At 45.8% G+C, this 27,725-nt stretch overlaps 1 protein-coding gene and 1 pseudogene across 1 annotated transcript in view; one reads left to right on the top strand and one right to left on the bottom strand.

Moving 5' to 3' along the window:
- Positions 1-26,248, bottom strand: part of DOCK1 (dedicator of cytokinesis 1) — a 342,756-nt gene extending 316,508 nt beyond the window's left edge. Inside the window, exon 1 of the mRNA XM_083149518.1 lies at positions 25,878-26,248. Coding sequence (XP_083005644.1) covers positions 25,878-25,923 — 46 coding nt within the window. The 5' untranslated portion in view covers positions 25,924-26,248. The remainder of the gene's footprint in view (positions 1-25,877) is intronic.
- Positions 26,249-27,375: 1,127 nt separating this feature from the next.
- Positions 27,376-27,512, top strand: LOC146012788 (U2 spliceosomal RNA; annotated as a pseudogene).
- The last annotated feature ends 213 nt before the right edge of the window (positions 27,513-27,725 follow it).

Genomic DNA, 27,725 nt, shown 5'->3' on the forward strand with positions numbered 1-27,725 from the left:
CACGCCACAGGATCATACATGCCATGCATGTGCAGTATGACTGGCGAGTCCCTGAGCGTACATACACGTGTGTTTAGCAGCATTACAATGGGAGCTACAAGTGCATTCGCCTAGGGCACCTGGAACCATTAATCAGGCCCGGACAAAAGCGAATCCAATTCGGGATCATGAAGACTGTTTTAAGCTAAATTGACACCCATTTCAGACTCATTCACACAGTTGAAATAAGCTGGGTCTAGCAACTTGGCATTTTAATTCCGGTAGCGACATGGGTTGATCCAATACGACCCAAGACACAATTCACTTGGCAGTTAGCTGGTTTGGACGACAGTGTGAAAGGAGTCCCAGCTGGGTTGTGCCTGGTATAGACTCGTATACAAATGGGGTGATTCTGGTTGGTTCGCAAACGCAGACTCCTTCTTTAATGGACAAAATCGTGCTGCACTGCGGGGGGGGGGGGCAGATGTAACATGTGCAGAGAGAATTACATTTGGGTGAGTTATTTTGTTTTTGTGCAGAGTAAATACTGGCTGCTTTATTTTTACACTGCAAATTATATTTCAGTTTGAACACACCCCATCCAGTTGTAACTCTCTCTGCACATGTATCATCTGCCCCACCTGCAGTGCAGCATGATTTTGTCCATTAAAGAAAGAGTTTGCATTTGCGAACCAACCAGAATCCAAAATCCCTTGCGCAACCTTGCGAAAGGCGCATTCGTTTTCCACACTACTGAGGAATAATACATTTTATTACACATACAGATGTAGCCACGCTCATCGTCATGGGTGTGAATTTGGCGCGACAGACAGGTACAAGCCTCCGAATCGCCGCAACCATGAGTGCAGCTACATCTGTATAACAAATAAAATACATTGCTAGAACTTAACTAACCGATGCTGAGGGAACTGCAACAATGAACATTTGGGAACTTTCACGCAGTACTAGTTCCTGCTATTACCTTTCATATCATATGTAACTAGCCGCAAATGTCTCCAGCAAGCTAAAGAAAGCATGAAGGCAGACATTAAAATATCTTTTAACATACCTGTCAACTTTAACCTTTGCTGTTTAGTCTATTTCGAAAAATTTTGAGCTGGTCACTTTTCAACATAATCAATGTTGTTGTTTTTTTAAATAGTTTTCTTATTCTTTCCTGCGCTTCAAAACGAAAAAAAAAAAAAAAGGGGCCAAAAAGTGCTTTTTATTGAAATAACAGGAATGTGAATTATAAGCACATGTGCTTTCTTGACCTTGCTGGACAATTAACTCACCATCCCAAAACAGGATTTCAGACAAAGGTTTGCACCAAAACCTTTGTTTAAATTGAACGCATAAATTACGGTGGATAGTTGGGTCTGTACACTGTAATATCAAACTCCCCGTAACACTGGGAAGAACGAGGCCAATTTAGAGCAGAAACACAACGCAATCACCTTACTGCTAACGTCTCATTATGTACAACTACTGTATAACCACACATTGTGACCTACTTTATGAATCCACTTGAACCAACACTCCAGAAACATCACTGGGATAATCGGTCCTTATGTAGTATCTGGGCGCCCGATTTAGAAATCGGGTCGGTCGGATCGGGCACATCGCATCGCATGCGACCAAATCGGATGTGATGCGATCCGATGGTCCCGATTTTTCCATAGGATTCAACGTTAAAATGGTCTGAGTCCATTTTAACATAGAATTCAATGGGAAAAAGGGGTCCTTTTCCTTTCCCCACTATCCAAGTGGGCATGGAGTTGGATATAAACCTGTGGCGAGCGTAGCGAGCCACCGAGCCCGAAGCGTGGCGAGCCCCGCGAGGGGACACAGAATACCTTTTTTAAAATCTGTGTCCGCTCGCCACGCTTCGGGCTCAGTGGCTCGCTACGCTCGCCACAGGTTTATATCCAACTCCATGCCCACTTGGATAGTGGGGAAATGAACAGGACCTTGTTAACATTGAACCCTATGCAAAATCGCATCGAATCGCATCGGATTGTATGCCTTAAGGTAAGGCATACAATCAGAAAATCGGGAGTCCAGATACTACATAAGCACCGGATAATCTATCAAAGTGACAGGCAGAAGTTTACAACAAGTGTTTGGGTAGAGCATCATATATAGAGCAACCTTTGGCTGCCATAACATTGGCAGCTGACAGTATCCCAGACTTGCCCACAGATAACTACAGTAGGTTAGTGAAGACCATGCTGCAGACTGAGTTTTATAAATGGAAAGAGCACAGTCCCCACAGCACAATGTAAATGATTTGTGGTAAGACAAACTGCTGGGAATCAATTATGAGATTACCCTGAGCCAATAAATATACATATATAATCATTAGCAACCCACCAATATACTCTGTAACGGCGATTGAATACAAGTATTATCTTATGTTGGCACTATTCAATATACTTTTTCTAATTTTAACTCTTTGGCACTGATATCTTTCACCTAAATGTTATACCCTTAAGTAACTTAGAAGAATGCTGAAAAACAGAAAAGTAAGGTGACAGAGTGCGCGGATATTTTTAAATAGTTTGGTGTGCAAAATATATATATTTTTTGTTTTGAATGTACTATGCCATCCCTTGTCATTCATATAGTTCCATCAATTAATAGTATGTAGTGCCTAAGCCATGCGAAAATACAAGCATAAGGGAAGTTTTATTTTGTTTCATTTACCCCCACATAGGTTGTATACCACTAGGAGGTTGTGGAGCTTTATATGCAAAATACTATAATTCCGGCACTAATTTGGCCCCTCAGTATTCAGCTGCGGGAGTTGTCGCCCATTTTTGAGTACATTTTTGCCTATGCCTTTTCACTTTTTTGGGAGAGCGACTCAGCATAGGTGAAAACAGACCCAAAATTGGTTGAACAATACAAAAAAAAAGAGAGATTAAAGAAGTGCACAAGTAATGAAAATCCATGATTAAAAAAAAATTCATAAAAAAATTGGTTGAACACTGCACAACTTCGACCAAAAGTGTCCGAAAACCCTTGAATCTGTGCCAAATTTGTCAATCCGCATGGTTTTCGACCAATAGATTCTTCTACCAATAAAAAAAAAATAGGCATTGAATAGGGCGAGTCCAATTCGCCATAAATATGGCCAAAAATTACAGATTTTTTCAATGGTTGAAAAATCCGGCACGGACGAAAACCACGTGGCTCGGCACCACTTTATAATTGAAGACCGATAAGTGCGAATTAAAGCGTTACCTAGTGACCTAGTGCAGCTGTAAGGTTTTATTTCCAGGCATGGGGAAGTTTGTGACATAGTCATTCATTTATATATAATTATAGCCCTCTATATATAGACATGCAGCATAACTGCTGTTGTGTGTTAATACCGTACACTGCTGACTATTCATATAGGAACTAAGTCCCTGAATCATTTGAGTTTTTTGCCAAGAATTAGTGTTAATATGTTTTTACGGCCCATGGTCAGTGGCTTTGCGAAAGCTACTGTTATTCTAGGCTTTTTCAGTAGGACCTCTATGTGAACTTTGACCCTACGCTATAAAAAAAAAAAATTCTAAAGCCCCGTTCACACGGGGGAGATATATTGCTCAGCAATATATTGCTAGCAATACCTTGCTGAGCAATATATTGCCCAGTGTCTCCTTTTCATCAGCGACCAGAGATGGTCGCTGATGAAAGGGAACCTCTGCCTCTACCTCTGCCGGTGGTGCGGCAGAGGTAATCAGCTAGTCGCAGGAGCTTGCGATTAGAATGGGGCTGAAAACGGGAGCGCGCACCCGGCGATTTATCGCCGGGGCACACTTCCATCACTGGCAATATGGTCGCCAGCGATCATATTTCCAGCGATTTCAGCCCCTATCGCCCCCGTGTGTACACAGCTTTAGTTTGTTTCAGGATCAGTATGGGTTTGCATTCAGTCAGTTGCAATCCCAGCCTGATCATTATGTACTATGGTGTGCAAATCAGAGGCGTAACTATAGCACCGGCCGCGGGGGGGGGGCTGTGCATGTTTGGGCGCCGGGGGGCTGTGGTGCTATAGTTAGCCCCCTCCCGTCCGCCCATCTGCCGCCCGCAGCCTTACCTGTCTTGCTGATCCCGTCCCGGCTCCCTTGCTGGCTTCCTTCTTCTGCTAGTGAGACGGACCACAATAAAATGTCTGCCCCATATAGCAGACCATTCTCTGAAACTGTCTGCTGTATGGGGGCGGACATTTTATTGTGGTCCGTCTCACTAGCAGAAGAATGAAGCCAGCAAGGGAGCCGGGACGGGACCAGCAAGACCGGTAAGGCTGCGGGCGGGGGGAGCGGCGGGGGGCGCCCCCCATTAACGAAGGGCACAAGTAATGAAAATCAATGAGTAGTCTGCATTTTTGCTGATGTTTTTGGTTTAAAATCAGACCATTTTAGATCTACCTCACCTGAAGCAACGTGGTTTTGTTTGTTCTTATTTTTGTTCTCGATTTTCTCCCAACTCAGAACCAGCCCAAATGAGCACTGGCTTGTAGATCAACAAAGCAGTGCATAGATACTAATAACAAAGTCCAGTCTGAGTTCTGTCCAGCACACGAGAGAGAGAGAGAGCTTGAGTTGAACGCAATGCAAGTTGTTACACCTCGCATCTGTGCTTTTGCAGATTGGATTCACTGTTAATAATAGGTAGTTAATAGCCGGTCAGAAATGCCTTTATAATACATACATCCTGCGAAGGCCAGAAAATAATGGGTGCCGTGCGGGGTCCCGACAGTCATTTACCTGACGTCGGGATCCCGACAGTCAAAACACCAACAGCCGGGTGCCCAACGGCTATTCTCCCTCGTGGGGGGATCCCAACTGTCAGACCCCTATAACACACCCAAAATACTTTAATTGCAATGTGTGAGTCTCAGAAGCACTGAATGACCTGCATTACTGAAGAAGCGCATCAAATGACCAGCCAACAGACATAAGCCTCCAAAGACAACTCATGGTCACCAATCACAATGGACAAGGGTGTCCAGTCATATTATTCAAATAACCTATAAAAATACTGTTATTCAACCACGCCAAGCACACCTTTACTTCCAGTACTGAGAAACAAAACATAACATTACTGTACTGTGAGGTTCCCAACATGTGTCCTAGGGCAGACATTCAAAACTCAAACTCTCTAGTATAAACAACAGGCCATGTTTTCTCGATTTCTTTAGCCATGCACAGATAAGTTATGTCCAAGAGGAATATGGTCCTTGACATGTAGACACAAATGGATCAATTTTATCAGCACCTTCAAGAAATGATGTATGTAAACCCCACCGGTTTAGTATACCTGAGGGGTCCTCGTATTCATTTCTAACAGTGCTTTCAAGTGAACATTCCCATGTGCACACCACAGGGCTACCCCTCATAGGCTTCAGTGCAAAGTCGCTAAGCTACTGTGACAGTGATGTGATTATATACCTGACAGAGCAATCTCGGCTTCACTAATCTACAAGTGTGGGACTTAAACTGGGCACTCACTAAATTCGAATTGGAATTCGTTAACGGTGTGTGCCGGCATGGACAATTGCATATGGGAGTCATCCAGACAATGGAGAATGTCCCTGACGACACACAGGAGCGGGCATCCTCATAGACATAGTGCTTGCACCTATTTATATTTTGCACCTCCTACCTATCGGAATCAGCCAAATCGTTTGAGGTCATCCAGCGTGTACCCAGCTATAAATGCCCAGTAGCGGCAAGTTTGGCTACCCTACACCGTGGGCCTTATTCAGATCTGATCATAGTGCAAATTTGTTCTCAAAATGGGCAAAACCATGTGCACTGCAGGTGGGGCGGATGTAACATGTGCAGAGAGAGGTAGATTAGCGTGAGTTATTTTGTTTCTATGCAGGGTAAATACTGGCTGCATTATTTTTACACTGCAATTTAGATTTTAGTTTCAACACACCCCACCCAAATTTAATTCTCTCTGCACATGTTACATCTGCCCCACCTGCAGTGCACATGGTTTTGCCCATTTTGGGAACAAATTTGTACTGCGATCAGATCTGAATAAGGGCCCAAATGTAGGCTCAAGATACACGCTATCTGATGCACGCCATAAAGCAGCATGCAATGGCAGTTGTTACTTGTCCCGATGCAGAGGTAGGAAGTACTGTATAATGCAGAACTCCAAAGCCAGTCTGGGAAATCTATAAGGAGGCAAGATTCTGAGGAATCAGACATAACGTCCCACCCAACAGTTACTGGGATATGTCCAGCAGAAGCTGGAGAAGATATTCCTTTCACACAGCCCACCAAGATCTCCATAGAGTAGGGATGGGAAGCCTTTGTCCCTCCAGCTGTTGAACTACACATCCCAGCACACCCTTCATGGACATACAGAACTTTGGCTGATATATGATCCATGTGGCTGCTGCACATTTTTGTTGGCGGGGGGGGGGGGGTGTTACCTCTGGAGCTCAGGTACACATATCTTCTAGTTGTAATACGGCAGTGAGAGTGTAGAGTAATTGTGTGTGTAGCCTGTTGCAGGTTTGCACATGTTGTAGGTGCTGATGAGGGAGGCGGGACTGGCTGGTGCCTCACATAGCACTGTGTAACCTTTTTTTCCTAATCTGTTATCTAGTGTTCATTTAATGACAGACACGAAGTACACTCTGCTGTTACCTGTCCGCGCTGTGACTCAGCGGCAGTGGAGAAAGCAAGCGTTACTTCTTACATACAGTGTAAATATACCAGGTGTTATTGTGAAAGTAGGAGAGAGTCTTTCTCTTCCCCTGTCCCAAATCTCATGCCCCGGTTACTGCCAGGAACCTCGCCTCAAGGTAAAAAAGCTCCTGTCTGTATGCAGCCTGGGGGTGAGATGCACCTATCACTAGTCTCATTGTAGGACCCACCAGTGTTACGGATCAAAATTTAGAAGTAGAGGCCTCAGTCAGCCTGATTGTTCACCTGCAAAGTTGCAGATGACGGTGTCACCCAGACAGAGTGAAAACCTGCCCCATGTAAATATATGAATTAATTTGCGAAAATATCGCTATCCGCCATCCTGTCGCACATCCATACCCAATGCACTGACTATCAAATGATTTTCCCAGTCTGTGTAAATATCAGTAAGTCTGACCCTTCCAAGGCCCTGCGACAGATACAGGCTGATCGAAATCGGCGCAGATGTCACAGACCCTCCCTTAAGCCACCTGGGCATGCCTGCTTTTTTCTGACACGCCCACAACTTCTGGTTACCGCCTCCAAACGCCGACTTCCTGTCAGTCAAATTGTGGAGGGGATGCAAATAGATATTTTTGCTATCTCTATCGCTACGGTACGGTATTTCTCAAATCAGCTTTCCCCAGTTATTTCGGAGAAGAGGACCGCCCCTTTATATATAGGGACGTATCTTTTCGGCGCCAGTGGAGGAGCCTTTGATAACCTTCCTTGTTGCATATGTTTTCCTGTGGTCTCTAGGGTTACCACTCCATCATTGTCACCCCACAAGGCAGCCGACCTTAGCGCACAGCCACCTCAAACTTACTTTCCTTTGCCACATTATGGGCCTGTGTCTGACCATCCCCAGATGAGAGCTATAAGGCACAGCAATCACAGAAGCAACACAAGTATGCCCATTTACTTGTAGAAGTGTAAGCTATGTACGCAGCGAGGTGTGGCACAACGTGCTGCCAAACACTTCCCTGCTATCATGTTTCTTGTACATAATGATGGGTTCGCTAGTAGAAAGTAATCCAGCTGTGTTACAGCTATAGAGACATCTACACAGGCACTCTTGCATGATGATAGAGCTCATTAACAAATGAGTCCTCACATCCTGTCTCCATATTCCAAGCAGCAACAGTGGGTCACCAGGTCTCGTGCAACTATGATACCGTTGGGTATCTCCCTCCCTCCCTCCTCCCCCCCCCGAAAATGCATCATAATTGCAACCAATGCATCATTAATCCCAACTAGGACACACAAAGATATTGTGCTGATTAATGCGACATGTGACACTTGTACTATGTATGTAGGAGTCCGTATACAGAGCAGAACAGAACTTGTATTAGCCACAGCACTCATTGTCAGTGAAGCCAGATGCAGTCCGTAACTGCACTGGCTTCACTGTGACTGGCAGTGACTTCCTATTGGAAGTCCTACCTGTCAGTCACAGACTCTACAGGCAGCCCCATTGGGAGGTGTTCCCTCACTCTGGGACTGCCATTCAAGGCTGCAAAAAAGCAAGAGCTGGCTTCCGATAGGAGGCTATTGCCTGCCTTATCAGCCCAAGCTGGCTTTCATGGTCTGCAGCCGACGCAGTCCATAGAAGCCAGGGGTTTGTCGCTGCTGCTTGTACACATGCACCAGTCTTGATGCCTGTCAGTTTCATTATGCAGGTGCAGAGACCTCGCCAGCTGTGGCAGCAGCTGCAACACACCTCCGGCGGACAAGGCAGCACGGCAGCCACCCTACGCAACCTAAGAAGGAGCCACTGCTGTCAATGTTCCCTCTAATTTTACGAAGGCTGTGTGCGGCAAAAGATTTTGGCTGTGCAACTTTGGAAGAAAATTTTAATTTTCGTGCGTCACTTATATATAACTGGAAAATGACGTTCAGCATTTGTGTTAACTTTACTTCAAAATGATATTAAACATTTAAACATTCAAAACACAGCACACAAATTAGTTAATGGGTGAAACACACATTAATTGAGTCCACAACTGCAAAAAGGGACCAGTGCTGCTTTGTGCGCTCTGTTGTAATGTCTGTGCGCACGCTCGTTGAGCTGTGTGCGCGCGCACGCGCGCACAGCTTAGAGGGAACACTGACTGCTGTATATCACATTAGTTAGCACAGTCTCCTGCGTCCTAGTTGCATTGCAATTAAGAAACATTTTTAAAACAGAAAAAAAATGGACGCCCAATGCTAGACGATACTGACATGACCTGTAGCGCCAAGAGAGGTTTTTTGGAGAGACTGCATTAAAAAATTATGGACATATAAACCAGAATCATTCATCCAGACTACATTCCTTCACAGTACAATACATAAGCAGTACATGGTTGGAGTTCTCCATAACGATATCACACTCCGGAAATTACACTATAACAGCAGAACTAAACAGATGATCCTCTCAGTACAAGGATTCTCCACTGCTCAACATGAAAACCCGTTATGGAATCTTCGGCAACCTTGTAATCTTAAGACAGGTACCTCTTGGGGTTTGCTGATGATAGGTAGACCTAGTATTCCTTCTAGCACCCGCATCTTCCAAAACCCATTAAGTCCCTCTTCCCTGCTTGGAGTGTCACTCTCTTCTAGCACAGTGTAGTCTGTATTTCAGCACGCAGATATGCAGACCAGACATGTGCTAGAAGCACCACAGCAAAAAGCGACACCCAGGCAGGGAGGAGGAACTGCACGGGTTTTGGAAGATGCAGTGTCCTCATGCATACGAGCAAAAGGTCTAGTCTACCATTTAGACCGTTGGTGTTGGACCCAAGTTAAAGATTTTTTTTAACACCATTAAAAGCAGGAACGGGGATGCCAATGATAGAATGATGTATCGTATGCGATCCTGGCCCGTGAAGCCCAGTGGGTCCTTGGCGGATAGAGGTATCCCATGCAAGACATAAAGCTCGCACATGTGTATGGGTGCCTGGCAGACCCGTTTTTAGAAACATATTTAAATACCTGGTCAAAGCCAGTTTTGCGGTCTAAAAGCAGCATAATAAGGCCTTCTATAACCACAATTGTCACTCGTCATCCACATATCCAATCAGTGTATTACCATGCAGATCCCACTGGACTGAGTAGGTAGTAATCACCATTGGAATGGACAACATCCATGAAATAGACACTCATCCGAGCTTAGGATGTCCTGGCGAGCCCTTTCCTCTAGGTCTCAGGATAGGAAATCGCTCTTGAACAAAGTAAAACAAGGTCTCTTAACCAGGCACGCTTCATGCCAAACACGTGTATTTGCATGTGCTTAGTACGAGTGAGGAAAATAAACATAGCGGTCACAAGTTTTTCAAGTGACTGGGAAATGTCACATAGGTATCGGAGGAACAGTCAGACGTTGCTAGTTTCCTGCCCTAATGTGTGGCATTGTTTTATTAAGTGCGGCGTGATCATTAGACTGTAGTCACCTTAAAATTATTCTCCAAATTATCGAGGTTTGCTTAAATTACATCTTTAGATGTGTCTGTAATCTACACAATAGAACAGGGAAGGGGAAGCTTCGGCCCTCCAGCTGTTGTCGAACTACACATCCCAGTGTGCCCTGTAACAGTTGTAACATGGCCACATAGGAAACCTGTAACAATGCATGCTGGGATGTGTAGTTCCACAACAGCTGGAGGGCCGAAGGTTCCCCATCCATGCAGTAGAACATACCTCCTTGTGCTCCATCCCTTCCTCATTAGTCAAAAACAAATGCACTTATAGGCTATGAATGGTGAACATACTGACAGGTCCACACCCAGTCCTCTCCAAGTGTTCTAGGAGAAGGCAAATGTTGTAGTCCTCTACAGACGGTGGCCTGTCACAGCCGCGACCTGAAAGCTGATGGCGTCATTAAGTAGTTTGGCATCAGCTTCACAACAAGGTAGACTGGCTGGGAAGCCGTTGAAACTCCCCCAAGGCCCAATGCCCAATGCCCAAGACTGCAGCCTAATGGTTTCCCAGGCACTGGCTGGGCAGCTCATGATCCAAAAGGTTCCACATAAGAAGAACCCTTTCGTCCTCTTTATCTGACTCCACACCCAGTGTTCCAGCAAAATGTACATAAAAAAAAAAAATCAGACCAGCAACAGTGTTATGAGAGAGGGGGCAGATTCCCAAGCACAATATTACATAGACCTTTAAACTGGGCATTTAAAATAAGTAGCACAGCAGATAAGGAGGTTTAAATGTCATCACTATATGCATGCAGAATATAAGGCCCTAAACTTTACAAAACATTAACTATATAGGTTACAGAAGGGCATGACATGCCATTATTGCCATCACAGGCCCATCTCTTATAGGGAGGCGAGATGGGCAGTACATTACATAGGGAACAGTCAGAGGGAAGGGGGTGTCTTTGTGCTGAGTGGGATCCTCCAACCTGCTGGACCAGAGATGCCAGCAGTAATTGTATATACCGGGACTGAGAAATTGACAGCCACCCCCTGGAGGCTAATTGACGTCACACGCCCCTGGTTTCCAAAAAAAAAAAAACACACAACTTTATTCATAGTATTAGGCAGCTTCCAGCAAGTCCCAGCGGCTACCAAGCCCCGGACACCACTCCTGTGATTACAGTAATATCCAGTACAATGTAGACACAAGTACAAGCCCCAACTCAGGATAGGCACGAGACTACATTCCCTGCAGCCCCACTCTAATGACAGCTCTGTGCTGGACCTCCATACATGTGTCACCTTCGTTTCCCCCTTGTGGGTGGCCTTAGTTTCTAATCAGGACCATTTGTATCTTGGTGCAGAAAAAGGTCTACCTCAGCTGTGTGGGTAGGCGACAGGTATACATCCCACCCTAATCTCACTCAATATATAGGCGACTTCAGGGTGTCAACCCCCTACACCCCCCACCCTAAGGATCCTGCGCACTTCCATAGTGAAATGTCTTGATCACAGAAGCTCTGCCCAGCACAAAATATTTGATGTCACCAGCTGCGGCATTACACGTGCGGAAGGGGCTACGATGGCAAAAACCATGCCACAATACCCGTCACATGAAGTGGGCATCATCATGATTTCAAAAGTTTCTCAAAAATGTTAAACTTTGGGTTATTAAAAGACAAACTTGTTAAAATGCCCTATAAAGAGCTTACGGATCAGACTAGCTGCCTGTCCCTTTCATTGCAGAGACAGACACACAGAGCCTGGATGTATTCTGTATACACATACGCACTAGATGGAGTCAGTCACTCTGTTGTTGCTGCCATAGAACCAGCGCAGTTACTATGAATGGGCGCCTGCTCTAGAACCAATCTCAGCCAAACTTTAGGTCCCAGTGGCGATTATACATATTAAACGTGAACAGTGCAGGGAGGAAAGTCCCCAGCCGAGCCAAATAATACGCATGGCCTCCACTGACCTTTGGCACATAAGTAGGAACACTAGTTATCTGCGTGTTACATGTATGAAACAAGTTGCCATGCCATGATTCATTACACAGCTATTTTACTAACTGTAAAAGGTGTAAACAGTCTCTGCTCATTCCATCTGTTTCACTTACTGTTCTTTAAAATCACACACAAAAATGTGTTACTCATACATAATAACTTGAGAGTTGAAAAAAAAAAATGTTCTACCATTGCCAATTACCACAGTTTACTTTCTTGGTTTATAAATTGAGTTTTCATTTCCTCCTTTCTATATTAGAAGTGATAAATGGCTAAACCAGTTTTGTTCCACCGTCGATTGTACTGCGGATCACCTGCTCTAGGGTGGGGTTACATGCAGATGACCGGCGACGTGGATGCCGACGATCAGACTACGGATGCCAGCCATCCCAAGCAGTGAATCCCAACAGAGGTCGGGTAAGTATACTTACCTTCCTCCTGCGCGCTACCTACCCACAGCCTAACCCATACGCCATCCCCAGCAGCCTTACCTTATCCCTCCCCACTATACCCCACTGCCTAAATATAACCTCCACTCCACGCAGCAAAACACAACAATAACTGCCCCTACTAAGTGCCTAACCCTAACCCCCCCCCCCCCCCCACCTTCACCCTAAGTCGTCGTCCCCCGTCCCCCAGTGTCTAAACCTAATCCTTACCCTAACGTGAATGCTCCCCATATATTTATGTTCGGGATGTCGGCTTAATCAGCGATGTCGGTATTCCAGCGCCTATGTCCTGGCGGTAATCGAAGTTTCAGTGTCAGTATTGTGAATGTCGGCTGAACGCACACCCCTGTGCTGGCCTCAACCCTTGCCAAATCACAAACTTTATGACAGTCGGCCCAATAAAGCCAGGATCCAGCCATAAACCAATCAGAAACAGATACCGTGCAGCTGAAAGATATTCATTACAGGCCTGATGGAACAATGAGCAACACTTCGGCAAAATAAGGCAGTGGCTGCATGCGAAAGCAGAAGGATCAGCAAATGGCTCTCTTCTGTCCAATCATATGTTGAATAAATAATGCACTTTTTATTATATTTTTTATTACTGTACCTGGATAGTCCTGGTTTAAAAAAGTTATACCCCATACACTATAGCCAATCCTAAGCCAACGTGGCCGCGGCCGATATTGTGTGTAGAAACGGAATGATATCGGCCGCCGATATAGCTGAGAGATATCACTGGGGCCCACTGAACAAGCAGGTCATTTGGCTATATAGCCAAATTGACCTGCAAGTTCAGTAGGCTTCAATCTTTGTGAACGACGTGCGGGAGTGCCCATCATTAACAATACTGAGTGTACGCACTAGACAATATAGCAGACGAAAGCCCTTTCTGAGCGATATCTTTTACAATAGCTTCTAGTGTGTACGGGGTTCCACTTATGTGAACGTATACTGTAGGTAGTACGGATTAGGGAGATATTAAAACATCCCCCTTGAGATTATTCAGTGGCCACAATCTGTGTGGTCTGAACAAAAATCTAGTACTGCATGGTGACCACCACTTTTTCCCGAAAACCGCTTATTCGGATGAATCTGTTAAATAAGACGGATTTGACCAATTTTCCAGAGTTTAGGTACAAATGGCTGATTGTCATTTGCTCCCAAACATGGGCAAACCAAATTAGACCAATCAATCCTAAAAATGGACTAAAATAGTAATGGCCTGTCCTTCCAGTCAGTGATCTGTTAAGATGGGTACACATATGTACAATTTCATTTTTCTTGCGACCGTTCGATCGACCAAATACACGTTCGGCCGTCCAAAACATACGACCGATCTGCGCGTACACATATGTACAATTTTACTTGCGACGTCCGATGTACTCCCGTCCAAACAATCGCAAGAAAAAGATTGTACCACCGTACACACTCTCCCGATCTGGCTATTCGCACGATAAAAATGTACACAACATTATCATAATGGGCTGGATTAAAAGAGCATACCAAAACGAGGCGTGATCACAGAACAAAGAATCGTTCGTGTATTACAGTGAATAGAGCCGTGACTATTCAGATCATTGCTAGCTGTACAGGATATACGTACGTACGTTTGTCTATCGGTGAATTTGGGCCTTTTTACAAACAATTTAATTATGAGCTTGAGGAGAAGGAAGGCTCGTGCGTGCATTTTAGCTGCTATGGTGTATGTCATGGCAAGCAGTCTCACGGCAGCAATGCATCACATGTGAGCAGGCCGGGATGTTCCCATGTGATGCGTTGCTGCCGTGGGACCGCTTTCCACTACATACACCACCATGTTCCAATGTGTTTGATGTTTTTTGGGTGGGTGGGCGTTCCTGCTACACCTTCACGTGGCACTTATGTCATGGCAAGCAGTCTCACGGCAGCAATGCATCATATGTGAGCAGGCCGGGATGTTCCCATGTGATGCGTTGCTGCCGTGGGACCGCTTTCCACTACATACACCACCATGTTCCAATGTGTTTGATGTTTTCTGGGTGGGTGGGTGGGTGGGCGTTCCTGCTACACCTTCACGTGGCACTTATGTCATGACCTGTATGTGACACTCTGTTCAGGTCCGACCACCGTTTTACCTCAAATAAACAAAGTGTTCACAGTATTTTTTGTCAGTATTTCTTAATAAATGTTAAGTGTTTATGCAGAACAATGAACATCACATATCTATCTATCTTCTATAACTATATCTGTCAGGAATGCACACACAACGATTATTTATTTCAAAAGGAAGGCACACACAACGAATATTCTTTAACAGCATGGCGCGGAAAGTACGGGGGAGAAGACTTCCTGTTGTTTACATGCTGCGCTGATGGAGGGATGACGCAGCTAGTCAACACCCACATGGGCGTGCTGCTTTTGGGAGGAATGATCGCAGGAACGGGCTGCATATCGATCGAACGTGCGTACACATGTCACTTTTCTTTCGATATGGAGCCGTCCTGTCGGAAGAATATTAAGCAGCAAAGAACCTTCGACCGACCGACCGTGGACAGCCAAGAGCGTTTTTGGGCGTTTATCGATCGCAACGAAGGGATCGGGACTGCGTACACATATATACAATCAAACGGCCGTTCGTCCGCAGAACGGAAGAACGGCCCGACGATTGTACATATGTGTACCCAGCTTTAAACATTAGTATTTTTAGAAAAAGATGGGGGAGAAAAAAAAATGTATCAACTTCTTTTTGTGCTGAAAACTTTATGCAGAATAAAATTATCCCATTCAAGCACATCAAACATAATCAGCTGAATATGGATTGTCACTGAATATGCAAATAAGGCGTATTAAAAAAAAAAAATTAAATATACACCATGTCTGATTGCAATCAGCCGGCACAGCGACAGAAGAGACAATACGGAGGGTCATGTTCACCCGAGGACACCGTCTCGCCTCACACTGTGCAGCCTCCATTTATCCTAAAAAACTAATGCGGAATGATTACCTCTTATTTACAGGAACTCTGTATTAGCTGAAGTCAACTGGTTAAATCACTTTCAAAAAAAGAAAAATAGTCAAAAGCTAGTTCCGCCTTTTGCTCACCCCAGTCAGCATCGGCAAGGGAGTATGCATTAGCCAATGACGGGTCCCTGCTGCATGGATAGCACAGTACGTACCCATTATACACAGGTGTGGAATATATATAAAACCTTCATACTGTGACTGAAGAAACAGGATACAGTTGTAGTTCTCAAACTGTAGGTCCTGACCCTTGAGTGGGTCGCCCCCATCTCTGTCTGAGGTCACGCGATTCGTGAGGGACATCTGTAATTTCTCAGTGTCCAAGGAGTCGGAAAAATCAGCTGAATTGTCTGTTACTTTAGACTGCAGCGTATGCCCAGCCGATCACCTGCAAGTCGGCACATGCGGTTCTTTATGATTGTAATAGATCGCATGCGACCCCTACCACCCCACCTTCCACCAGGAGAGAGGTCGGCGGTCGGAGCGACCTCTGACTCTGGTCCAATGCGCATGGCGCCACGCATTGGACCTGAGGGGACATCACACTGACATGATTTGGGCCAAATCGAGTTAGAGTATGGGGGGCCTTAAGCAATCCAGCCCTGTCATGGGTAGGGGGTAATATAATAACCTCCAATTTTTGTAAAAGTTGTGGGTTTCAATGTACTTGAGAACCAGTTTGGTTTTGCTAAAATAAATAAATAAATAAATGCTTTAAATCCCGCTGCAAATTGGACAGGAAACCTTAAGGGCCCCATAAACTAGAATGACTAGTCCTAAAGACAAGTCAGACCTGATTTCTATTGAGCTCCCCTTGGCAGCTCCAGGGAGGGCTCACATACCATTTGTCACTTGATGTGCCATATTTTTTTACATGCAATATGTATGTAACTCCCGGGAGCTGCAGGTGGGAGGCAGGAAAAACAAACAAGCATTCAAATGAATGGGCAGCCCTTGATTGGCTAAGAGAGCTCTCTCAGCCAATCAGCGGCTGCCCATACTTTTGTATGTTTTTTCTTTTAATCTCTTGTCCGCTGGGGATGCAGCACCTTTGCTGCACGGCGCTTCCTCGCTCTGCAGATAGATGTGTGCCAGCGGTGTGTGCTGCCAAAATTGGGTGATATTGGGCCCAAATTCCATAGTGTATGGGGGCCTTTACTTCTGCTATATCGCACCCCACTAAATTTGGCCCCCGATTCCGCTCATACAGCAGATCATATCTTTCAGCCCACCAAGAACCTTTGCAATCTGATGGACCATTATGCAATACAGAATACCTATCCTTGCAACCTTGCGAGCAGGGCCCTCATACCATTTGACGGTCCTGAACTACCCATTTTTTTTTATCCCTATTTATAATTGTAAAGCTCAACGGAACCTGCTGCGCTCTATAAGAAACGGTTAATAAATATTATCATGCATATAGCATTCTGGTGGATACCAACTATATTGTTAGCTTTGAACATTCCAAAGGGTTAACGTTCTCCCTATCGCCTGAACATGCAGTCAAATCTGACTACATCAGCAACACATTCACCTTCGTGGGGGGGGGGGAGGGGCGTGGTGACGTCACTGAACGATATTGTTGTCCGTAATATCGTTCAGTGTGTGAAGCATGGCCCTAGTTAACGAGGTTTTCCCTTGTCTATACAAGCAGGACATCGTTAACGACCTGCGGTTTGAATTCAGTTCAGTGACCCAAAGAAATGACAAGAGCAGACAAATAGCAAATTGCATGCAGCAAACTTCATAATAGCAATGTTCCTAGACACAGGGAGTAGCGGTCAAGCACAACGATAAGCCGCCTCTTGTGAGTGTAAGAGAAAAGCCCATTGTAATAGTTATTTCTATAACCAAAGGGTACAGTTATAATAAGTATTCCTGCACCTAGTAAGTTCCGTTACAATTTCCACATGTCAGTTTTCTGACGGGTCAACAGACAAAGCCAATTTGCTCTTTAAATGGGCAAATATCAATGCAAACAAATGCATCCAGTCTTGACAAGGAACAACATTTAAAGAGCAGGGGGGGAGGGGGACTTGCTAGTGCATGGATGGGGAGTCACCAAAAAAAAAGCAAAGTATACTCCAAATACATCGGACTGTTTACAAAAACTATTTTAACATACAATTACTGTATCCACCAGCACAGAAAGGGGGGGTGGGTGAGGGGACTAACGATACATTGTTTACAAGCACAACTTTCCAGAGTAGACACATTTTGCCAGGCCCAACATAACAATGGGAAGTTGGAAAGCGCCCGGGCAGATCACAAACAGAACCTTCCCGAAAGCTGCGGCTGGGTATTCTCTACAGTAAAACAAAAGAACTTCTCTACACAATGTAAAAACAAACATGTTCTGTGCATTGTATCTTTTTAGAAAGAAGGGGGACGTGAAAGCAAAACAGGGGTTTTAGGTTTATAAACACAGAACAAATATCTATGTTAGGACAATAACAATTTAAATGAAATGATTTTCCTTCATTTGGGACCACAGGGCACACTAGATTAATTGATCCTTATGGTTGCACTACCTCCAATCGCCAAGGCTATATGCAACGCTGCTAATAATAATATATACAGGACAGTATCTGTACAGTAATAAACAGTAATAAAGTTCATAGTCAGTAGGTCAAATAATGCTGGTACACATGACAATGACTGACAAAGCTTATTATTATCACCGCTTATTTATATGGCGCCACACGGGTTCCGCAGCGCCTAACAATAAATAAATGAGCAATAAACAATTTAATAATGAATTATAGTACAAGGCAATTTAGGACAAGTACATGGTAATGACAGTTTTTCCCCATTATAACTTTTTCACACTTTACTAGCCACATGGACTATGAGCCATATGAGGAAATGTGATACACTAATACCCCTTTTACACCGCCGAAAAATCCGGGTCAGCGGCAGGTCAGACCCGGATCTTCGGCGGTGTAAATCCCTAACGCCGTGTCCCTTTACACGGGACTTCTACCCAGGTCCTGACCTGGGTAGAACACAGCTAGGACCTGGGTAGAGGACGGTGTAAATGGGAACGCCGGGTCGGATGACCCGGCTCCCATTTACATGAATGGGGAACGTCCAACCTGCGGACCGCAGCGTCCGCAGGTTGGACGGATTGTCAGTCTGACACTGACAGCCGGCGCTGCTGTCTGCTATACCCTGCAGACAGCAGCGGCGACGGGGGAGGGAGGTGAACGGATGCCTGTGTGCGGCATCCATTCACCTCCTGTCCAATGGCGGGGGGGGGTGCGCGGGGGGACTGGGGGCAGCCTAGCAGCTTACCTTAGTGTTGGGCTGCCCCGAGCAGCGTTCCGGGTATGGAGGCGTCGATCGGCGCTTGAAGATGACATCGCGCTGTCATCTTCAAGCGCCGGGAAGGGGCGGGAGGGGGGTGCGGGCGTTTAAGCCCGTCCGGTGTAAATGCCCCTAAACGCCGGGTCGCACCCGGCTTCAACCAGGGTCCAAAAAGCCGGGTGCGACCTGGCGTTTTGGTCTAAAAGGGGTATAACTAGGAATCCATGTGCTAAAAAAGGTATAAACTGAATACCCCAAAACCATGTCAACCTTTTCATGTGTCGACATTTTTCCCCTGCCAGAGGTTATTTGTGAAGGCACCGACATTGTGCGTACACATTGGACGATATTTCCATTTCGACATTCCATCCAGTCGGGAGTAGCAAAATCGCAATGATTATCGTCCACTGTGTACGTGCCTATAGAATAGAAGTATTATATAGGAATATACTGAATTGGCGACCGATTTTCATTATTATTGTGTACCTATAGATCACAGGCTCAAGCATTTTCTCTGTACAGAACAGTCAAGGTGAATGTAATAGTCTGCGGAGGCCGACGTGAGAGTCGATAGATGTAATTATTTTGTTAGTTATAGAGTTCATACTAGCACCTGCTATCTTTGAAAATCCATGCAGTTCCTCTTCCCTGCCTGGGGTATCGCTGTCTGCTGTGGTGTTTCTAGCACAGGTCTGGTTTGCATATCAGTGTTCATATACAGACCACACTGTGCTAGAAGCACTACAGAAGACAGCGACACCCCAGGCAGGGAAGAGGAAGTGCATGGGTTTCCAAAGATGGTGGGTGCTAGAATGAACACAGGGTGTGCGTACACACGGGGGCGATTTTGTACACTATCGCGGGAAATATGGTCGCTAAGCGACCATATTGCCCACGATGGGAGTGTGCGCCGGCGATATATCGCCGGGAGCGCTCTCCCGTTTTTACCCCTGTAGTGATCGCTGGTCGCAGGAACATGCTCCTGCGACCAGCTGATTTCCACTGCCGGGCTCCCCCGGCAGTTTCTTTTTCATCAGCGACCATCTCTGGTCGCTGATGAAAAGGAGAAACTGAGCAATATATCTCCCCCGTGTGTACGGGGCTTAAGTTAACAAACAATACTGGGTTGGTTTTGTCGTTAAAAAGTGAATGACTCGCTCACCGGATTTAAATCGGTGACCAGGTTATTTCCGCTGTATTATGGCCATGGTGACCACCTAGTGTTTGCAGCAGCGGGAACAGTGTAAGCTTTTAAGAAACAGCCGCTGTAATAACTACAACAACAACATTTTCTGCACAAACTGTAATTAAACACACATATAATACCCCTTTCACACTGCACTTGTTAAACGGTATATTGACGTTTTTTTCCATTTTAAAACGTTTAAGGCTGCAGTGGGAAAGCGCCAGAGTTCATTTACCGGTTAAAGATAACCGGTATTTCAAAACGTTTAAAAAGCAGAGTCCTAGACGTTTCAGAGCCGCTTTTTATGCGGTGAGAATGGCTCTGAAACGGTATTTAGAAAAAACAACAGATTACAGACCTGTGATAGGCTGTCCCCTGCATTCTGCCTTGAAACGTGTTGAGGGGTTTAAACGGATTGACTGATGTGAATGGTATTTAAACTGTAATCTACTGCAATGTGAAGGCTCAGACCCGTTTTAAATACGGTTTCAAAATACCGGTTTTTAAAATATTTAGGCAGTGTGAAAGCTGTATAAAATTGTACAGATTTAGGTGGAATAGAGGCAAGATATAGGGCAGTATTCAATGAGAATTTTGACGATGTGCAGCGAATCCTGTTTAGGATTCGCTGCACATTCACCACTGCCCGCCGCGTTCCGGAGCCTCGCCGGCTCCAGTATTCAACGAGTCAGGGGCTCACTGCCCCTGACCGGCGAATTTTAACTCCTGCGGCGATGCCACTGGGAGCCTGAGGACGGCGGCACGCAGGGAGATGGAAGTCTCCCTGGGAGCCAGGCAGCACAGGCTGCCCCCCGGGATAGCCAACAGGGGACCGGGTATTCACTACACCCGATCGTGCATATGTAATGATCAGGTGCAGTGAATATATGAATATCTAATGAGCGGCTCGGCTCCCGGCCCCCTGCTCTGTGTAAAATATATAATATATATATATATATATATATATATATATATATATATATATATATATATATATATATATATATATATATATATATATATTTATTATTTTTTATTTTTTTAATTAAATATATATTCATGTGCTTACAGCACATGAATAAAAATAGCATGCCCCTCCTCAGAATAAAATTCCTGATTTTTTGACACCAAATGTAAAATACAAAAACACTTTATTTTAAAAGTTCACATTCCACTTTACCATAAAAAGATAGCGATTGCTACTCGGTGAATCATGGCGATAAAAACCTTGAAATGTATTCGCCATCTGGTCATTGAATAGGGTGATTCACCGTTTTAGTCAAAAAATCGCCGTACAGCACGAAAATAGCACAAAATCGCCATAAAACATGGCGAATCAGCCTCATTGAATACTGCCCATAAACAGGTTGAGTATTCCTTATCCAAAATGCTCTGGACCGGAAGAATTTTGGATAACTGAGTATTCCGCATTTCAGCACATACTCTAGCACAACCCTAGCCAGCTTCCATGGGCTGTAGGTGATGCAGCCCATGGAAGTCATGATTCTACACATGCACAGTATTGTCACCACCACTGCGCATGCGCTGGGCCCAGCATCTGTAAACTGCATTGTACAGGTGCTGGGACCTGGCAAGCATCAGCAGCACCCTCCTCCACCCAGCTAGGAGCCGCCGCTGGCATTTACCATGTCTTTTTTTTTTTTTTTTAATTTAGGTTATTTTTGCCTCAACCTGTTATGTAATGATTGCAAAAATAGATATGTAAAATCAGAAGATAAAGTCAGACTCCATATACAGGTTGAGTATCCCTTATCCAAAATGCTGGGGACAGGAAGAATTTTGAATAATGGATTATTCCGTACATCAAAACATTTTTATATTTCAATGATGTATCTTGAGGTATCTTGCATTTATGTTGTATAAACACATCAAACACGTGAAATACACACAAATATATTTTATTTGTGCATAAAACAAAGTTTATGTACTATCTCAGATACTGAATTTAAATGCCAAGTAATCATTTTCTTGCACATATATATAGTGCCAGTTACATACCATGTCCCCAGTAGTGCCAGTTACATACCATGTCCCCAGTAGTGCCAGTTACATACCATGTCCCCAGTAGTGCCAGTTACATACCATGTCCCAGTAGTGCCAGTTACATACCATGTCCCAGTAGTGCCAGTTACATACCATGTCTCCAGTAGTGCCAGTTACATATCATGTCCCCAGTAGTGCCAGTTACATACCATATCCCCAGCAGTGCCAGTTACATACCATGTCCCCAGTAGTGCCAGTTACATATCATGTCCCCAGTAGTGCCAGTTACATACCATGTCCCCAGTAGTGCCAGTTACATACCATGTCCCCAGTAGTGCCAGAATGTAAGCTCTCACGGGCAGGGCCCTCTCTCATCATGTGACTTTCTTAGAAAATATAAACCACTGCCACCCTGATGATTGCTTCAGTGTCCTGTCCCCATGCAACCATCGGTATTAACCATGTACTTGTCCCAAACTGTCCCAAACTGTCTTGTACTGTAATTCGTTATGTGTTTTTGCTCATAACTATGCTCTGTAAAGCACTGCGTAATATGTGTGCGCTATATAAGAAACTGGTAATAAATAAATAAATGTCCCCAGTAGTGCCAGTTACATATCATGTCCCCAGTAGTGCCAGTTACATATCATGTCCCCAGTAGTGCCAGTTACATATCATGTCCCCAGTAGTGCCAGTTACATATCATGTCCCCAGTAGTGCCAGTTACATATCATGTCCCCAGTAGTGCCAGTTACATATCATGCCCCCAGTAGTGCCAGTTACATATCATGTCCCCAGTAGTGCCAGTTACATATCATGCCCCCAGTAGTGCCAGTTACATATCATGTCCCCAGTAATGCCAGTTACATATCATGTCCCCAGTAGTGTCAGTTACATATCATGTCCCCAGTAGTGCCAGTTACATATCATGTCCCCAGTAGTGCCAGTTATATACCATGTCCCCAGTAGTGCCAGTTACATACCATGTCCCCAGTAGTGCCAGTTACATATCATGTCCCCAGTAGTGCCAGTTACATATCATGTCCCCAGTAGTGCCAGTTACATATCATGTCCCCAGTAGTGCCAGTTATATACCATGTCCCCAGTAGTGCTTTTAGCAAAATGAAAAATAAAAATTCACTTTCTGGAATGTATGGTTCTCTGAATAATTTGGATAAGCGATACTCAATCTGTATAGTTAATGCAATCTATTGTCCATCAGCTGTTGCAGAAGAGCAAGTTCCAGCGCAGGCTGGCAAGGGATGCTGGCATTTGTAGTTCCACAACAGCTGGAAAGCCAAATCTGCCCTTAAATACATTTACGGTTAATTGAAAGCAAATACATGACAGTCTAGCTAGGAGCCACTGCGACAGGCAAAGAACATTTCAATTCCATAGAGACAGGCCACATCAGCCTGTGCTACCACAATAGGAACTTAATGCAACCTCAACAGAAGTGATCAATTTTAAAAGCAAGATATTCACAGTCTGGTGCTGGAGGGAAGCAGTGAAGAGTCTGGGACAAGGCAGCAGCAACACAAGAAGGGGGTGGCGGCGAGTGTGTGGATTGGATGCAGAAGGCCTTCCTGTGCTGGGGGAAAAGGCGCGCCTTACAGACCATTCCAATGGGATGAGCCACAACAATCTCACACACTGCCTGGAGCAGGAGGGAGACACATCTGTGCAGCAGCGAGACAAACCAACTTCTTATAAGCCTTGCTGCCACACTACTGTGTTATAACGCGATTGCCAAATTAAGCCACTTCCTCTTGTGACACGTTCAAAAGAAGAAAAAAAAAAAGAATTATCTGTTGGAATCATAATATAGATGTTCAAGGAAGTGTGCAGCGTAATTGCAGAATTGAGCGATTTGTAATTGTTCACTTTACGGTCAGCAGCCGCCACGTAACTTCTTGACAAGGAAGAAAGTGTGCAACTGACAGTCCACTCTGGAACCAGGAGGTCTCGCGGCGGTCACCTATAATATGCACTTCCAGCTTCACAATAATGCCTGCCTATATGCACAGGAGGACGGCTTGATGTGGTGGATTCTAAGATCTTATATCTTGTATGGGAAAGTTTGCACCAGCTAAGCAGCAAATGTAATGACTCAGTGCGGGATGGCTGGTTACTCAGTGTGGCATCACATCCAGATATAAAAAATATTGCAGCAGCTACTCTATAAAGTTAGTGGGAGATGGTAAGGGATAGAAATAGTAGTAACAGAAAGCGCTAGCGAATTCCACCACCTTCCAGTTTTCAAGGTGAAACAAAACAGTTATTCCAACATTTGTTACACATCCACGTAGTAACAAAATATTTTTATTAAACATAAAATTACACAACACCTGTTCGTTACAGTTGGAGTAGACCCAAGACAAATTTTAAACTCTACGCGTTTCGTCTAAAAAATACTTCATCAGGGGTTCAACGTATGTACAGTATGTGAGAGACTGAATTATCGCAATGGGCTCCTTAAATGCAGCATATCTCCAATAGAATCAAATGGTGACGTGTGTCTCATCTAACTTTCCGTTTTAAAAGGGATATTTCATATGGATTTGAAACCAAGTGTAGAATCCAGCAGTGGGTCTCCTCAACAGCAAATGTGTGTGTATATTTATAGCAAATGTGCCATTTGCAAACAAACCATACATAAATGCACAATAATATGGATTGCGTAACCGATCTGTCAATATCTGCACTTTCTTTACTCTAGGTCATGGGTCCTCTAACTGCGGCCCTCCAGATGTTGTGAAACTACAAATCCCAGCATGCCTTGCCACAGTTTTAACACTCCCTTATAGCAAAACTGTGGCAAGGCATGCTGGGATTTGTAGTTTCACAACATCTGGAGGGCCGCCGTTTGAGGACCCATGCTCTAGGTGACCAGCGGATTGCTAATGAACGGGAACAGCTGTTGCAGAACCTCTTGGCAATGGTAATGTCATGACTATGTCAGCTCGCTCATGGGCAGATTTGCCCCCAGAGTGCCAGTGCCCAAATGATGGGAGCTTTACTGTTATGCTGCGGAAATTCTAACAATGTTGGCGAAGAGGTTCTGCAGTAACAGGGACTTCTGGTAACAAGAGTGAGTTCAGAAAGGTGCTGAGGCCTGGAGATAATAAACTTGTACATGGGCTGAGCAGAAAACTCACCAGGTGCAAAATGGGCAGTGCAGGGCGCACACGGCTAGGACAGCGCAGGGGGCGCTCAGTTTGGACAATGCTCGGGGCGCTCAGGGAAATCAGTTGGCACAACTATCGGGGCGGTCAGTTGGCGCAGAGCGTGCTCGGTTTGGGACAGCGCGGAGCGCGCTCGGTTTGGGACAGCGCGGAGCGCGCTCGGTTTGGGACAGCCGCGGAGCGCGCTCGGTTTGGGACAGCCGCGGAGCGCGCTCGGTTTGGGACAGCCGCGGAGCGCGCTCGGTTTGGGACAGCCGCGGAGCGCGCTCGGTTTGGGACAGCCGCGGAGCGCGCTCGGTTCGGGACAGCGCGGAGCGAGCTCGGTTCGGGACAGCGCGGAGCGCGCTCGGTTCGGGGCACAGCAGAGCGTGCTCGGTTCGGGACACAGCAGAGCGCGCTCGGTTCGGGACACAGCGGAGCGCGCTCGGTTTGAGACAGCGCGGAGCACGATTGGTTTGGGACAGCGCGGAGCACACTCAGCTTAGCCTGTGCAGCATAAGAGAACACATATGCAGGGCTATGCTACATAGGACACATATGGGGGTACTGATGATGCACAGGATACAGAGCAGGGGAGGAAGAAGAAGAAGAATGCTGGCTCACAGGCAGAGCAGCAGCACAATAGGAGTCTGAGGAACTTCCTGCACTCACCCACTCCATACTTCTCCTCTCTCTTGGTGGGCACCCAGCGGCTCATGGTTGCAGCTCCCCCCGCGCCCAGTCACATCCAGCCCGTCATGGGGGACACGCAGCTCCCGGGGCAGCCACAGGGGACACGGATACTAACACTGGGGACAGATGGGAGAAGTGGGGATGGAACACAACATAAGTTTGTGTCAGTGCGGGAGCCAGCCGGGGGGAGGAGATGGGAGGAGGCGGCGTGTCAGGGCTTTCCTGCTGCTGCTGCTGGGGCGGCCCCGCCCAGGCTCCGGGAAGGAGAATGGCGGCAGCAGGGAAGGGGAGAGGGAGGAGGAGACGCTCTCCGGACACCAGGGAGATCAGGGCCGGGGAGCTACGTCACCGCCGGGATACACTTGTAGTGTGTGAGGGGATGCCGCCCTTTCATTGTCCGCTTCCCCGGGTCCCGGCATAACTTTATTTAACTCCTGTATCACATATCATATCCCAAGATTTTGGAATGTAAAACTGGGATAAACCCCACCCCTTTAGGGGCGTGCCATGGGTAACCAGAACTGGTAGTCGATATGTACTACTTAGCTTTGGGGGCAGAAAGTGGTCAATGATAACACAGCAGCCAATCAGCTCCTAACTGACAAGCTGCATACTGAACTTGGAAAACTGGCAGTTATGAGCTGATTGGCTGGTGCGTTATCCCTGGCCACTTTATCACTTTACCAGGCTTAATAAATATGCCCTGGGGAGAGAGATAAAGTAGTTGCTAATATTTTTTTATTTATTACCAGTGTCTTATATAGCGCACACATATTCCGCAGCGCTTTACAGAGAATATTTGAACATTCACATCCGTTCCTGCCCCAGTGGAGCTTACAAACTATATTCCCTACCACATGTACACGCACAGACATTCTAGGGTTAGTTTGTTGGGAGCTAATTAGCCTACCAGTATCTTTTTGGATTGTGGGAGGAAACCGGAGTAAACCCACGCAAACACGGGGAGAATATACAAACTCCGCACAGTAAGGGCTATTTCACACGCTCCGGCTCCTGACGGAGGGCAAAATCCCACATGGCCAGGAAGCCATGCCGCACACAGTAGTTTACAATGGAGGGGATGGCCACAGCCCGGCAGCCGTCCCTTCCACTGGTGGGATCCGGCTGCAACCAAGCGGCCGGGCCATGGCCATCCCGTGTGAATGGACACAATTGTGTCCATTATTAACTACAGTGTGCGGCACGGCTTTTCACCGTGTGGAATTTCGCCGTCCAGCCGGAGCGTGTGAAAAAACCCTTAGGGCCATGGTGGGAATCGAACTCCTAGCTGCCATTTTACTGACCATGTTTGAAAAATGGCAGTTATGAGCTGGTTGACTGGTCCCTTATCCCCTTCCAATTTATCTCTCTCCATGGCTTAGTACAGGGGTAGCCAACTCCAGTCCTTGAGAGCTACCAACAGTTCATGTTTTCCAGCTCACCTCACAGCTGCACAGGTGTAGTATTTACTCACTGATTCGCTTCTCGGCCTTTTGGCTAAGATCAAGTGTAGTATCTGTTTCTTATCAGTGGGTATGGACTGGCCTCTGGCAGAGAATAGAGAAAGGCTGGACTAAGTAGCTGCTCTGATGGGCGGAGGGTGTGGGACCCCTCTTTTTGCCTGGGAGTGGTGAAAAGTCTGGCTGAGTACCTTCACCTCTGCCTTTGGTAGGAGGTGTTGTTTCCGTAAATCCACTGGTAAGAGGGGGGGAGAACCACTGGGCCTAGTAGTTTGACTCTCTTGACGGGGTTCGTAGCCCCCAAAGTATGAGACAGCGAAAGGCTCAGTCTAGTATCCATTCCCAAGGAGCGGAGAAAGGCTGGGAC

The sequence above is a fragment of the Crinia signifera genome, chromosome 6 (assembly GCF_055691185.1).
Source record: "Crinia signifera chromosome 6, ASM5569118v1, whole genome shotgun sequence".
NCBI lineage: Eukaryota > Metazoa > Chordata > Amphibia > Anura > Myobatrachidae > Crinia > Crinia signifera.